Genomic DNA, 16,809 nt, shown 5'->3' with positions numbered 1-16,809 from the left:
CATCTGATTCCTGATCATTTTGTGCCTCAGACCTAAATAAATACCCAACAATGTTAATGATAAGAGTGTCAACAAGGTCTTTGTACGGTGGCCGAAAACGGCAGTCGCGCTGCAGCGGCCCAAGCGGTTTCCTTTATAAGAAAGAAGCTGCAAATTCAGAAACAATGACAATTTAAAATCACATGCAAGTCCAGAACAAATGCAATGGCGGAAACGTGCTGCGAATGAAATAAAAGTGCTGCAAAAGGCGGAAACAAATGCATTAACATCAAACGTGCTGCGAATACAGAAAACACATTTCTGCAGCCTGTTTCTTCAGATGGAAACCGTTTGTGCCGTTGCAGCTCGATTGCTTTAAATGCATCTTCTCATATACTGTATATTAATCGACCATTGTCACCCACTAAAATATTGACATGACAAATTATTAGGTCAATCACCAGTGTTGAGGTCACCATACTGTGTCTCCTCCGGCTGTTCTTTAAGATCACGCCGACTCGTTTTACTGTAAGTGCAAACATGAGCTCCAGGTGCAAACACATTTAGTTCAAAGTGACGGTGTGAAGAGATCTGAGAGCCGCCCGCATTCCTGGGTCAGCCGCCACACCTCTGAGTGTGGAACCATTGATGTCTAGTTATAGATGTGAATTAAGGTCACTTATTGGTGATCTGATATAACTGTAAACAGAGGACAACATAGAGGATGAATCAGTGGTTTCTATCATAACTGACATTTCCATTTGGTTAAAACCATCCTCTGCTAATCATCTGCTGTGTGGGATTTGATCTCATCACTGAAGGACGTGCCTTCAACTTCCTGTTTCATTTCATGAGCCGTATAATATTTTTATAATTTCCATCTACAGTGAAGTGTTGCCCGGTGTTTGGGCCTGCTCCAGCTGCTATATCCAGCCTGTTTCCATGGGCTTCCTCTCTCCTTTAAAGACAAGTGATAGCACCGGCCTATATCAATCCGCCCGCAGGATGCTTTAATCCACCGTTAAGCAGATGAAATGTTGCCCTGAGCCCGCGGTGCAGCAGTGACGGCAGGAGCGGATCTAAAATTTGTGCGCCGGCCCCTCAAACCTAACCGCAGTCATGGACACCCTGCACCAAATCATCCAGTGCAGCAGAACACAAACCTGTTCCTCCTCGGAACTGGATCCAAATGTCTCGGGTCTCAGTGTCCTCTATATATACGCTGTGTATATTTACAACAGGCCCCGCGTGATTAGGATGCTAGCGTGTAGTGAGGAGAATGTAGGGGCAATCTTTTCCGGCTATTCTAAGGAGACAAGAAGTTTATCAGGGGTCAGCCACCTCTCTGATGTCAGAGCATGTTTTCAAAGTAGCCGTCAGAGCTGCTTATCTGATGCACTTCACACATTCTGCAGCTGAACCTTTAAAATTGTACTTTATTAATAATGTGATCTCAGCGAGATTGAGATCACTATCGCACGAGAGGCCAGAGAACAAAAGATACAAGGAGGAGACAAGCTGCGAAACGTAATCAAAGCAGAAACCTGTCTCTAGTAACATAGTCACCATCTGAAGCTAGCCTGTGTTTACATCTAGCAGGGAACAGTAATTTTAATCAGGGGCAATGTTAAATATCAACTAAACTTCAATAAGAAATCCTGATGAAGTGAATAAAAAGGGTTTTACTTAGCTCTCTTCTTGATCTCTTCATTTTCATATAGTTAATAATTAAGAGCATGACATTAATTAGCTGCAATAAAACACAAAGAACAATCATGAATGGAATCATGGCCAAAATAAAACACTGGTTTAGGTGAGCAGTTAGATCAGCGACCGGAGGCTCTAGTTCTCGATGCCGTGGCCCTGGGCTCGACTGTCATCCCCCATCCTCTCTTCCCATGTTTCCTATGATATCCACTGTCCTCTCTATCAATAAAGGCATAAAAGTTTGCTGATGTTTAGCAGATATGATTACCACGTTCAGCCTCTTAGGTAAGCGTGGTAGCATACATATGTTGGGGGCAACAGTTTGGCTCAGCGATTGGGTCATGTGCAGAGGCTACGGTCCTTGATACGACGGCCCAGGTTCGACTCCCACCCTCGGCCCTTTGCCGCATTTCATCCACAATCTCTCTTCTCCTGTTTCCTCCACTATCCACTGTCATCTCTATCAATAAAGGCATAAATGTGGCTGCCGGTTCGGCTCAGCGGTTAAATCGGCGGCCATATATAGAGGCTACACAATCCACTGTCCTCTCAATAAAAGAATGAAAGGCCACCAAAAATAATCTTAAAAAAATAAATAAATAAATAAAGGCATGAAAGTCACAAAAAAATGATATACGTATATATAAAAAAATAGACTTTGGCAATTAAATTCTTCTTCTCAGGGACCGTCCCACAATGTTCGCATATAATGTACAAAAGAAAATCGCAATATAAAATGCAAAAAAAGAGAAAAATAATTAAAATCTAAGATATAAATAGTCCAGAAGTTAAATAAAGGAATATCATATAATTTAAAAGAATAAAATGAAAGATCAAACTGGTATACAGGTTGTAGAGTATTTGTTGTATATGCTTAATGCGGACTAGTTATTTGCAGGTAGAACAGGATGAAGACAGATGATGCACAGAAATATATATACTGTGATGGTTATGTTTGTAAGTGCGGAGCGTTGTTGAATGACTTACTCAAATCAGAAACAAACTTTCCCAAAGCAAGAGCATCATAAAACGTGAGTCGCTGGAAGATGAGGTATATGAGGTGAACTAGTTGATGTATGCAGATAGTGGGCGTTCCATGTTGTTTAAATGTATTTAGCATTAATTACACATTTACTTATTGAACTATATGTGGAGGTGGAACTGCACTTAAATAATTATATGTTTGCTCTGTAGTGCAGTTCTGCTGCTGCAGACTTTTACCTGCAGTTGACCGTCTCTGTTGTCTCAAGAAGCACACACGCCGACACACTGACACCCTGACAGTGATACAGTGATCTACAAGTGTGCTGCACAGCTGGACGGAGCTGTTCATCAGCTGTATGAACGGTTGAGATGTCCTGAAATGATAACCCTTATGGACACGCTCAGAATGTGAGGAATGATCACTAAAACTGTTGCTTTTGTAAAAGGGGGAAACATCCATTACAGCTTCTGTCAGCGTGCCAAGTGGTGGAATGTGGAAAGTCTTATTTCCTGACCTGATTTTTAAACTATTAGGTTACATAACCCGAATTATCTGAATTAAAAGTATATTTTCTTTTCTTAAGTGTTTATCTTATTCTTTTATAGTATTTGTTTTATTTGTAAGCCTCAATGTTGCTCATGTCATGTAACTTTTGAACAGTCATCGCTTGTCTTCTTGTAACTTGTGCTGTAACTACAGCTTATTATTGTTCTATTACAATTAATGATAGCGAGCAAAATGTTATATCGTATATTCAAAAGAGGTCATATTTAAGTGGTACAGGATGATAAATAACAGGCGATTTTAGACCTTTTTGCTGAAGCACCTCTAAATGTCATCTCAGCACCCCTGAAATAACAATAATGATCATTCTTATCCAAAATCATTTTAGTCCTCTCTTTTTAGGTTTTACAAACATATCTGTTAGAGACGGTTGAAAAACCACAGATTCAAAAAGCTTTATTTAAAAGGTTTGATATCCAATATTATTTATAACGTCACGATGTTACACACTCCGGCACAGTAGGTGGAGAGACATGAGCCTTTAAGGCTGCAGCGTACCACGTGAGTAAGGAGAATAGAAATAGTCGGAAAATAGTTCAGGTCAAGGAGCAGAATATAAACACCAGAAACGTGAGCAAATAAAATTGCTAAATGTTCTAACAGAGAGCACTGGGTCAGATCGGTCGTTATTGTGACTTGAAAAGTGTCTGGTTGTAGTAACATGGCTAGAATGGTTTCACATTAGCTGTTGTAGTAAGCTAGCGGCTAATGTTAGCTCTCCGCTCTAAGCCTTGAACACTTGGCTGAGAACATATAATGTCACAAATTGATGTGGACCGATTAATACTTCTTATTACTTTAAAAATTATCTCTTTGCCTTTTGGTTGACAGCACACAGATATACAACGTTCAAGATGTTGCTAACCTTCTCTGTTTCCCCTTGGTTGGTTTCATTCTATATTTAATTTTTGTGGCTCCTGCTGAAACAGATTTTAGGGTCTAAGCCATGACTCATACATTTTAAAATATAAACATTTTTGGTTTAACTCATTCAAATAGCTAGCGATGCAAATGTTAAACAAAACAAAAGGGTCCTTGATACTTTAAATTATCTTTAAAATAATAGGTTGAGTTACGTGGTGTTAGTTATGTTAGCCAGCTAGCTACCTGTTGCTTGGCGACCAGAGGGGCACTTTCTGATGCAGGGGTAATGGTGGGAACAGCTGGTGACGCAAACAGGAAATCCTCCGTTGACCAGACCGTCTCATGTCAGTTCAGCCTTAGCGATCTACACAGGCAAGGAATGATGCAGCTTCGTAGGATGCAGCACCTGAATTGAGACACAGCTCCATCCAACAGTTCATAGGGCATTTCTGTCTGAACCAACGTGGAGGACAGATTCAGATCTCAAGATCAGATTAATGAGGTGCCGAAAGCATGTCACATTATGACAGAGATCTGTCTCATTTAGGGCGTACATATTAAATCATATGAAAACTATGGAGATCTGGATGTTAGAGTGCCTTCATCTTGACAGACGTAACAACTGCACAGAGAGGAAAGAGAGTAAATCCTGACTTCTCCCTGGGTGGCTGTTAGCGATACAGTGACGGGATCCACTCGGGCTTTGTTTTCCATCTATCATGAGGTCATTACTGGCTGCTGTCATCATTAGCTGCCCCTGGATGAAGAGTTGATCCTGGGCAGCAGGGCCTGGCGTCGACCCAGCTTCTCTCTCTGTTTACCTTGGAGCTCATTAAAAGGCATGTCATGTCTTAAATATCTGCATCGGACAACGTCGAACTAATTGCTTAAGGAATGACATTATTTCTTCCTGAGGATGGATGCATTTAGCTGCTGTTATTGACTGGTTACCATGTTTCTCATATTTCAATCAGTATTAGCGATTTCTCGTTTAAAAGACATTTTGGATCCTGGTCTGACTTTTCAGTCTATATGGCCTTTGATTTCTTACAGTACACCTCTTCACCATGGCAGGAATGTGAGTGAAATCCAGAGTATAAAAAGCTTGGTGTGTTTGTTTCTATAGTTACACCCCACAGTGTGTGTGTGTCCCCTTTTTATTCTTGGCTGGTCAAGTGAGGAGGGCAAAGATTTATTTAGAGGATGCAATGAAAAGTGTGATACAGAATGCCTGGATGCATATGGCATGTCTGCTATTTGGCCCACAGTTAGGGGAAGGTTGCTGAGGGGTTCACAGCGTTGTCCCCAAAGCATTCTTATGTCCAATAAAGAGAGGAACTTTAACAGAATAGTGCTTTAAATTGTTGTAGTTACACGATCTAATTAGATTAATTACTTTAAAGTTACAAATATTTCCCTTTCGCAGACTTTAATCTGAATTATGAACCTTTTATGTAGCGGCTCTTAATTTGGTAAATGTACACGAATATTTATTTTATTACGAAATCTATCCGGATATAAGATTTTCCCTTCTTTATTGTAATAAATCATCACCGACTTTAGCGTGGATAAAAGTTTAAAAACTTCTACAATTGAAAAAGAAGCGCGTGAAATCGTGCGAGCAAAGCACTCACGGATCGCTTCATCAAGTGTCAGGCCCGACTCAAAAAGATGATCCATAAAAGGCTACTAGGTATTTTTATCTTAACATGACCTTGTGCACCACACTGAGTACACATTCTCACATTCTCACTGCATCCAGTGACTGACTGCTTGATTCCTCCTCGCTGGGCTTTGTCAGTATCACTGCAAGAAAACAAATTCACTGCAAATTCTTCATAAATTTAATGTATGCTTCTTAAGATCAAATTTCTTGAGTCACTAGAACTGTGTTTCATGTTTTATACATATTTGAAGCAGTAAATATGTGATTAGATGCTGTCATAATAAAAAACTGGGATTTCCTAGGATTTCCATAAATCTGAAATCAAGTGATCTCCTTTCTGCCCTTGACCTTTGACCTTTATATAGTTTAAAATTAAGACTTGTGTAGAGATTTTCTTAACAAACATCTAAGCAGTATTTTGAGCTGTGTTGTGTTTTCTCTCTGTGAGTGTGAGAGCAAACAGTGCCCATACACCTGTCCTACCAGCTGATGTCACATTATTGTCCCTCAGTGTGGGACTAACGGCCGCTCCGGTGCCGAGGTGTCCCACTGAAACGATTTCAGCCTTGAGAGCAGAAAACAAAAGCCTTCCGACCGTTTTGTCCTATTGTGCTGATGGTACTTTTTTTTTTCCTTAATTAAAGTCTTAGCAAATATCATATCAATGTTTAATGCGTTGCATGATTTATTTTGAAACTACATTATTTAAATTATAGAACAAACCGGAAAAAATATCCACAATATGGTGATGTGCATCTCTTCTTTTAACAGAGAGTTGTAAGAGGTGAAGTTGTGCACTGCAGAAAGGTTCCCCTGGTCTTGACCTTGGCATGGAGGCTTTTAAGGTTCAGAAATTAATGACTGATCACTTCATTCATTTAGCACTCTTACTTAGGGGCCCTTTACACCCTCTGAAAGTGTACAAAATAACATAGTGATGATACATCCGATCCTAGAGCTGACTTCAAAGTGACTTAATTGCCTGTAATAAAACACAAAGAACAATGATGAACCGAATCAGGAGTCGGATGACCAAAATAATTCTTGTTGTCAGGGACCCTCCCACAATGTCCACATAAAATGCACAAAAGAAAAAGCGTGACCAAAGTCAGCTTCATTCTCAGCAAAGTGCTTTTGTCAACAAGCTTGACTATTTATGGATTGTTTAATATCATCTTACATGCACCGAAATAAAGGTAACCTGTGTGTGCATTCCAAACACAGTCCAACATAAAGTTTCTAATCCTTTAAATTATCATCAGAGCAATGATTTAAAAAAGTAAAACCTAGTAAACAATTATATTTTAGATTGTGGATAATAAAAAAAAAATCATGGTATGTCTATTTCATGAATCTACAACTCATAAAAATTGTGTACTTGAACGCAGAGAATCCCCTGAATTAGTCCAGAATAGTTTTTACTGGATTTTATCCCTCACTTGTTTCAGAGAGAGAAGGAGAGAGGGGTGGGTGCTGGCTGGGGGAGCACTTTCACAGTCTTGTCCAATGGTTTTTCTTAAATTAGCCATGGGGGCAGGAGGCACCCACCCTGTGCTGACAGAAGGTGGAGCCTGTGCCTGTCACTGTCTACTGTTTCATTATTACCTGCACAGCCCAGAAGCATTCACCACACTTGTGTCTCAGTGTGGCCACATAGAAACAGAGAGACACACAGAGGACACACTCCGAGGGCAAAACCATCACAGAGAGTTTTTCTTTTTTCATGACTTTTCCCCAGTTGGGTCACAAACCTGCCTGCTACTGCTGACTTGTAAAATACACTGCAAGGCATCTGGCTGTAAATATGGCTGGCTGTCTGCAAAGTTCCCCACTTTGTCAAAAGTGGGAACTTTTGAGATGCCTGCTTGTGACATTTTCTCTCAGTCTCTGCTTTGCTTCAATAGACGCAGAGCCTTTTGACCCAGCTCACCTTTATCACCACAGATCTGGACCTAATGAAGACAGCATTATCATCGCTAACAATGGGATCAGGGTACCTTTTGGGAGGTCTGTGTTTTTGGACCCCTTTACTGACCTGGTAACAGAGGTGCAGCCTGGTGACCGCTGCCACGTCACAGTTTTGGACAATGACCCACTGGCCCAGAAACCTGGCATGCTGAGCCCCAAAAAGTTCCCCTGTGCTTTTGGACCAGATGAGGTGAAATACACTCATTTTGGATCTCGGAGCCCCAGCAGGGATCGCGTGAAGCTGCAGCTTCGTTATGACTCCCAGACAGACACAGTTATCATCCCCTTCATGCTGGAAGTGGAGGTGGTTTTCCAGCAGCTTGAGATCCTCACAAGGAATATGCCCCTTAATGTTGAAAAGCTCAGTGGTGACAGCAATCCTATTGACAAGAAGGGCCTGGAGTTTTCCTTTGAGGACGGCGTCACACAGTGTAAGATCACCACTCTGGTCGGCGCTGGAGGTCTTCCCAGGTATGGCACCCTTTTGAATAGCCCCTCAAATGGCCAAATGATTGACTGTGATGAGTTTGTGAAACAGGGCATTCGCTACAAGCATACAGCTAAAACCAACTCACCGAACAGAGACTATGTTCCAATGATGGTAGAGCTGCAGGATAACGAAGGCAACACCATAATGCAAGAGTATTTCCAAATGATGATTAGAATCAGAGAGGGTGCAGAGAACACCGCTCCTAAACCCAGCTTTGTAGCTATGATGATGATGGAGGTTGATCAGTTTGTGATGACAGCTATTACAAGTGACATGCTGGCTGCTGAAGATGTTGAATCTGACCCAGATGATTTAATCTTCAACATAACTTCCCCGCTGGGCCCTCAGCAGGGTTATATCATCAGCACAGATGATCAGAACCTGCCCATCACCTCTTTCTATCAGAGAGACATCAGAGATCTTAAAATAGCTTATAAGCCGCCCTCTGAGGACTCAGAAGTAGAGAGGATTTTTCAGCTAGAGCTTGAAATTGTAGACACTGATGGCGCTGTGTCCGATACGTTTGCCTTTATGATTGTGGTGAAGCCAATGAATACCTTGGCTCCTGTAGCGACCAAAAATACAGGGCAGCTATTGTTTGAAGGGCAGTCCAGAGCCCTCTCCAGCTCCCAGAATTTAGAGATTAGTGACGAGGATAACCTGGAAGATGTCAGAATAACTGTGGTTGATGGCTTAAGGCATGGAGACCTGACCGTGCTTGGCACTCGCAGGAAATTCTTCACACCTGCCGATCTAGACTCTGGGATTGTGGTGTACCAGCATGACGGCAGTGATACCTATAGCGACAACATTATTTTTAGGATGACTGATGGCAGTAATGAAGTGGAGTTTTTGTTCCCCATCACCATTGCTCCCACTGATGATGAGCCACCGATTATCAATGCTAACACTGGCCTGGTGCTATTCAAGAACGAAGTCATGCAGATCTCTCCATTCATCTTAAGCGCCACTGATATTGATTCAGAAGATTCCACTATTAAGTTTATCCTAGAAGCGCCTTACTCCACTGTAGGGGAGCTCCTGCTCAGGCAAGTCGAGCCTCCCTCTGACCCATCTCTCTGGAAGTTCAGCGAGACAGATGAGATGTTTGAGCAGGTGGTGACTGAATGGTTCCAGCAGGATATTCTTGACGGAAAGCTCTTCTATCGTCACATTGGCCCTCACAGCACCACCACTGTAATCGATCATTTTGTGTTCCGGGTCCAAGATGATAATGACCCACCTAATCAATCAGGCGAACACATGTTCAGCATTAAAATACATCCTGTCGATGACCTTGCTCCAGAGCTTCTTCCGGGCACCACCCTTCACATGACGGTTCAGGAGTATGAACTCACGCACTTCAAGAAGAAATTCTTGTGCTATACTGATTTAGATTCAGATGACAGGGACTTGAAGTACACCATCATTAAAACCCCGACTGACACTGATGAGAACAATCCAGCCCCCTTGGGTGATATCGTCCTGACTGACAGCCCTGACACTCTAATTACAGAGTTCACACAGGCCCAGGTTAATCACCACAAAGTAGCTTACAGGCCTCCAGACCAGGAGCTGGGAATTACTCCCAAAGTGGCGCAGTTCACATTTATTGTGGAAGACACTGCTGGTAACACAGTAGATGGACTATTTACCATTTTCTTACAGCCAGTTGACAACAAACCTCCAGTTATCACCAACACAGGGTTTACTGTAATGGAAAGCAGCACATATATCATCACCAGGAAAGAACTCCATGCCACAGACACAGATACAGATGATGAAAATATTGTGTTCACCGTGACACAGATCCCTGTGTACGGGCAGCTGCAGTACCTGGGGATCGACATGACAAGTGGCGAAACATTTGTGCTCGAAGACATTGCAAATGGTCGCTTAGCTTACATCCACAGTGGCGAGGAATCCCTGAGTGATGTCATTAAAGTTGATGTCAGTGACGGCTTTCATGAGGTACCCATCAACATTAAGATCACCATCGAACCAGTTGATGATGAGACACCTACAATTATGCTCCCAGAAGGTCTGCTTGGAGCGTCCATCGATGTGCTAGAGAATGGTGCGACTGAGATCACCAGTAATGTCATCCAGGGCCGTGATGAAGACACAGATGACCTCATACTCACTTTCATTGTTGAAGAGCCACCAAGGCTGGGTGAAATCCTGGTTAATGGTGCTCCGGCTGAAAGATTCACCCAGGAAGACATCATTAATGGGGCAGTGGTGTACGCTCACACATCCGGTGAAATCGGACCAATCAAGGAACACGACTCCTTCAACCTCACTCTGTCTGATTTGTCTGATCAGTGGGTTGTTGGCGGCAACAAGGTCCATGGTGTTACAGTTTACGTCACCATCCTTCCTGTTGACAGCATTCCTCCTATTGTCAGTGTTGTAGGGCAGTTTGTCGCAGTGGAAGGGGAGAAGAATGTCATTACTCCAAACCACATCCAAGCTGAAGATATAGACACTGACGATGATGATATCCTGTGTACTATTATCGTCCAACCAACATCTGGTTATGTGGAGAACATCTCCCCAGCTGCAGGCTCTGAGAAATCCAGGGCAGGAACAGCAATCTCTGCTTTTAGCATTAAAGATGTTGCCCTCGGTCATATCTACTACGTCCAAAGTATCCACAAAGGGGTTGAACCTGTTGAGGATCGTTTCACCTTCCGCTGCTCAGATGGTATTAACTTCTCCGAACGCCACTTCTTCCCCATAGTCATCATTCCTGCAAATGATGAAAAACCTGAGATTTTCATCCGTGAGTTTGTGGTAATGGAGGGCATGAGTCTGGTCATTGACACCCCAATTCTAAACGCGGCTGATGCCGACATCCCCGGGGACGAGTTGCACTTTGAGATCATCAAAAACCCCAAACATGGTTCGATAGTTCAGCAGCTCAGCACTGGCACCATCCCTGTGGAAAACTTCAATTTGGAACAGATCAAAGAGGCGTCCAACATCGTTTACGAACATGATGACTCAGAGACCAAAGAGGACAGCTTTGAAATCAGGCTCTCAGATGGGAAACATACAGTTGAAAAAACTGTTCTCATCATGGTTATTCCTGTTGACGATGAGACACCAAGGATGGCTATAAATGATGGTCTTGATGTTGAGATTGGAGAGACAAAAGTCATCAGCAACAGGGTTTTGAAAGCGACAGATTTAGACTCTGAAGACAAAGAGCTGATATACGTTGTACGTTACGGCCCAGGCCAAGGCTATCTTCAGCGCATCAGCAAGTTTGGTGATGTTTTGGGTAACATTACCGTCGGGATGAACTTCACACAGGACGAAATTGACAAACAGCTCATCCAGTATGTACACACCGGCCAGGAGGGAATCCGTGACCTGCTCAAGTTTGATGTTACAGATGGCATCAATCCCCTAATTGACCGTTACTTTTACATCAACATTGGAAGCATTGACATGGTCTTCCCAGATGTTATCAACAAAGGTGTGACTCTAAAAGAAGGAGGGAAAGTAACTCTCACCACTGACCTCCTCAGCACCACTGACATTAACAGTCCGGATGAATACCTCAGCTTTAGCATAACAAGAGCACCGAGTAGAGGCCACTTAGAGTGCACCGACCAACCAGGTGTTCCCATTTCCACCTTCACCCAGCTGCAGCTTGCTGGCAACAAGATCTATTACATCCACACCTCTGATGATGAAATGAAAATGGACAGCTTTGAGTTTGAGGTGACAGACGGTTTCAACCCTGTCTTCCGTACCTTCAGAGTGTCAATCACTGATGTAGACAATAAAAAACCTGTCTTGACGATAAGCAAACTTTTTGTGGAGGAGGGGGAGACCAAGCTAATCACACCATTTGAGCTGACAGCGGAGGATCGGGACACTCCAGACAACTTTTTGCGATTCATTGTCACCCAGGTGCCAGTACATGGGCAGCTGCTATTCAACAATACCAAGCCAATCACCACCTTCTCCAAGCAGGACCTAAACGAGAACCTCATCAGCTATAAGCACGACGGCACCGAGACTAACGAAGACAGCTTCTCCTTCACTGTCACAGACGGCACTCATAATGACTTTTACGTCTTTCCCGACACCGTGTACGAGACACGCAAGCCCCAGATGATGACCATCCACATCAACACTGTGGACAATGGTGTGCCCCAGATTGTGGTCAACAAAGCTGCTGCTTCACTGAAGGTGCTCCAGACAGGCCACCTAGGATTCCTGATTACCAGCAAGGCCCTTCGATCTGAGGACCGAGACAGCGCCCAGAAGGTCCTGAAGTACACTGTGTCTGAGGCTCCTCTGCATGGCTTCATCATAAACACAGCCCTGGGCAATGACAGCATCAAGACCTTCACACAAGGTAAGCTCATGGCACACCAACACAGTTCAGCTGCAGTAATAGATATGTCTACATTAACAGTGGATTAAATAACGATGTGATTATAATATATCAGCTTTTTAAGCATTTAAGCATGTTGATTTTGTTTTGGTTCAATCTTTCCATTCAACAAACATACACAAGAGGCCTAGCCCCAAATAGCCGACAAGTTAGCATCTACTATTGTTGTAACATGCCATGCATATGACTACTACTTCTTATCATCATTATAACACTGAAGATTTCTGTAATAGATACTTTTACATTTGCTTAAACACTCAACTTAGACGTCTCCTGTGGCCTATATCACTTTAATTGCAGCCTAAGGGCTGTAACTAAAACCTTGTAAAACTGGCCTAGTCGTCACAGTTATCTTACCATACGTTTTTAGCTAACCCCCTCTGACTCTAAATTTGTATTACAGCCGATATCGATGACATGAAGATCTGTTACGTGCTGTTGGATGGGAGCAACGCCACAAGTGACATCTTCTACTTCACAATCGAAGACAACGGTAGGAATATTTCAATATGTCATACTTGTGCGCACTGACACCAAACTGGGGCCCATTTCTGAGGAATCATTTGCCCCCGAGCTGTCCTCAGGACTTTATCTGTCTTTTAATGGCTTCTTAAAATTGAAACTTCCTGCTCCCTGTCAATCCCACAAGTGTTTGCATCACAAAGACTTAAAGCAGTTGGCCATGACTGACACCCAGTATAGAGCCGCCTTCTCTTTTCACCCAACTGGAAAAAAAGAAGCACGTTTAAAGGACAGGGGTCAAAGGGGACTTGGGCCAAACACTGGTTCACAAGTGAAAGAGTGGAGACAAGGTCCTGCTCTAAACTTTATGCTTAAAGAACAATAGGATCCTTTCGCCCAGGGGACTGACTCTGAAGCAACACTGTGAAATGTGTAAAGATATGTGGGCTAAGCAGTTGATTCCTTCTTCTGAGGAATCTGTCTCACTACAAAACATGTTTTGGTCTGGCCTTGAAATCTTCCAACGATTGCCAGCAGGTGTGCGAATGGTTATAAAAACTTGCATTAAGGAACAGCACATGATAAATGTGGAATAGGAATTCTTTCAGACCAACATATATTGTTTTGTAGTGTCTGTTTCCTGTTTTTTCCTGGTTGTAGCTTTGTGCATTTTCTAAATACTATGTTTCCTTATATAATATAATATAAGCTTCACTTTTAGGATGTTATAAATATCTACCGGTATGTCAAATCCCGTTTATCCTAAAGAATTCTCCTAAATGAACCAGATATGCAGGGTGCAGCCATGACCGTGTAATGTATAAGCTCTGTGGCCTGCCACCTCTAACTCACAGGTAGATTTACTTGTACAGCATTATAAATATAGCAAATGCAAAGCAATATAATGCAACAGGTGGCCTTTGCTATTTTAGTTGCGGCTTTTAAATGCAAACAAGATTTGGAAACGATGCAGCAGAGAAAGTTTAGTCTATGCTTGCTCGATTGAGGGCCATGGTGGTGATTATACCAGCACCAGGGCCATTGGGAAGGCAGGACTCAGAGGATGTGTCTTTTTGTCTAATTACTGTCTTTCTGTCAGCAAAGTGAAGCCTCTTATTAACCTCGACTGGATCCCAGTAATTAACTTTTCCCCCAGACTGTAAGTGAAGTAGGTGATCATTTATTTTTAATGAGGGTTGGCAGCACTGACATACACTGCAGCTGGTAACACAGCCATTATTATTCCTTAACCTACACTGTTCACCAGTATTGGGATTAATATTTCTTCCTCACATTTGTGACCTATTAATCTGCCTGGAGCTAAGCTGGTCGGTATCTTTGTCTTTAAGCGAAGGTTTTAGGGGAGCTCAAGGGCTTCACTTAGCTCAGCAGCCCCTCTTCTGTTTGCTTTTGTACATTTGTTAAGCTTCCAGCCAACTCAGCTGAACCAGGTGCAGCGGTGCAGGCTGGGACATAAAACAAGACCCTGTTTCTGCATGGCCACGGTTCACATGGAGAGGCCGCACACAGTGCCGCCTTCAGCTCATATCACAACATACATGAAATACATAGAATAAGAAGCATTCACATGCATTATTCCACACGCTAAAGACATCCTCGCCTGTTAACCCACCAACGTTCATTTACACACACACACACACACACAAACAATTACACACACACACACATCCGGAAAGAGATTAAAAGAAGATAACTGCAATCCAAGCCGACTGATGAATCACTCAAGTGAAGTGTTGAAGAGGTGACTCCTGGGGGATGTTAAATTATCCGGGACATGTAGGGGCATGCAGGTGGAGAGCGCTCTGATGGTCAGTCTATCTTCTTTTAGATCTAAGTCGGTGAGCTGTTTGTGTGGAAAGGAAAACTCTGGGTCATTAGAGATTTTCTCCCACATTATTCCCTGAAACTGACATTTTACCTTATTTTAAAATGTGATACCACTGAATTTAAGTTTTGAAGGAAATGTTTGCTCCAAGGCAATGGAAAGAAGCTCAGTAAACTGAAGCTTAATCGTTTTCCTTGACATAGCATTTCAAAACTCTTTAGCTCTAGTAAGTTCTTATGTTCGACACAGCTTGAGCGTGACCTCAATTTAGGAAACAACCCCTCAGATGCACTGATAGGGGCAGCTGCTTAAGGGTCTTAGCAGCCTGTAAACGGTACCTGCCACTACACGCACTTCACTGAATCTTTTTCACACGTCAAGAATACAGACAGATGCACACACACAAGTACACACAGTGAAAATCATTAACGTATCCTCACAGAGTAGTTATGCAGTTAGCTTATAGATTTCAAAAGTTGCTGTTATTCTGCAGCTTTGAATATTTATCTGCAGAAACATTAAGACCTTAATCGGAGGTTTGAAAGTGCAGACAGAGTCTGAAGTAGCATTAGCATGTGTGTGGTCAGGCACAGCTGAAGTGTGTCTCGGTAAGAGGTCAGGAGTGGACGTTCAGTTTCACACCAGGAGACTCAGAGTCGACCTGCTGGTCAGCGGTTACATTCCAGACTCGGAGGAGAGAGTTAGTGTAGCTCTATCAAGTCAGGACACCTCAAGCTGCATTTTTGTCTTGAGACCTTTATGCAGAAATGTGTTAGAGGTGCATAAATCATTAACGTAATAAACTTGAGAAGCTGCAATGCAGACTGTGGTGTATGCTAACTGTAGTTCAACCTAAGTCACTCTGACCGTCTGCTGGGAATTTCTATTGGAAAAGCAATAACCTACATGAAAGTGACCAGGTCAGGCGCTGCCTACAGCCATTCAAAGAGTCGAATACTGAGGCTACAAATTCTTCTTTTCACAAGTCGATACACAGTTTGCATACATCCTTGTCTAGCAGGCATGGTGTCAGTGAGCCAGAGGCCAAAGTAAAAAACCCTTACCTACTCTCAGACAGGTTGAGACGTTTAGGGGTTACTTAGTCCTAGAACTAGGGCAATATATTCATGTCACATGTTTGGACTTTGAAGTATATTGGTCTTCAGAAACACTGCCTCTCTTTGGTGCAAGATAGCGTCAGATTTCACTGATGTACTAATAAAACTTTGCTGATAAACAGACAAGAGAAAAGAGATAGCTGAGCCTGTGCATTCAGACTACTTGACTCGCTCTCTGTGGGTTTTCCAATTGCAACAATATAGTCTTCCAGCTCTGGAGAGGGTTCACAGACCCCAGTGTTATGTGATCATTCAGAGTCGGGAGAGGAATGCACTTCCTCGGAGACTCCAGACTCCAGGGCCACAGACAGAGCAGGGCCTGGAAGTGGAGTGGTATCCCGTGCAGACAGGTGTGTATGTGAGAGGGAAGGCTCCAGGGGGATCCCCTTTCAAAACCCCCTCGTCAGCCCCACTCCAAGTCCCCAGAAATCCAACCCAATCCCTGATAGCCCGATAACCTGCAGAGTTTTACTGTGAAGGTGCCTGCGTTGAAGGGGCACTTCCCAAGAGGGTGCAATGATACCCAAAAAGGAACAGAAATGAGACCGAATAAGTCTTAATATATAGTGAGATGTTTTTATGCATTTTACTCAGTGCGGTTGGTGTAGAGTTTTGTACAGTGGGCCCGTGCTCTGACTGACTCAGCCGTGTTACACCCCTACTTCCGAACTGTGTTTGGGGATCTTACTTGTCACCCATGTCAACAGTCACTGAGAGATTTACTGACTAATGGTGCCACAGCCGGG

The 16,809-nt window shown here is 43.0% G+C and overlaps 1 protein-coding gene across 1 annotated transcript in view; it reads left to right on the top strand.

Moving 5' to 3' along the window:
- The first annotated feature begins 7,569 nt into the window (after positions 1–7,569).
- frem3 (Fras1 related extracellular matrix 3) overlaps positions 7,570–16,809 on the top strand; it is a 28,586-nt gene continuing 19,346 nt past the window's right edge. The window contains exons 1-2 of the mRNA XM_069665363.1: positions 7,570–12,598; positions 13,041–13,130. Of these exons, the coding sequence (XP_069521464.1) occupies positions 7,570–12,598; positions 13,041–13,130 (5,119 nt within the window). The remainder of the gene's footprint in view (positions 12,599–13,040; positions 13,131–16,809) is intronic.

The sequence above is a fragment of the Semicossyphus pulcher genome, unplaced genomic scaffold (assembly GCF_022749685.1).
Source record: "Semicossyphus pulcher isolate SPU_LCO1_2020_fin unplaced genomic scaffold, fSemPul1.0.p SCAF_17, whole genome shotgun sequence".
In the NCBI taxonomy this organism is placed as follows: domain Eukaryota; kingdom Metazoa; phylum Chordata; class Actinopteri; order Labriformes; family Labridae; genus Semicossyphus; species Semicossyphus pulcher.
The sequence above is the reverse complement of the archived record's forward strand: the minus strand, read 5'-3'. Positions and strand labels throughout refer to the sequence as shown.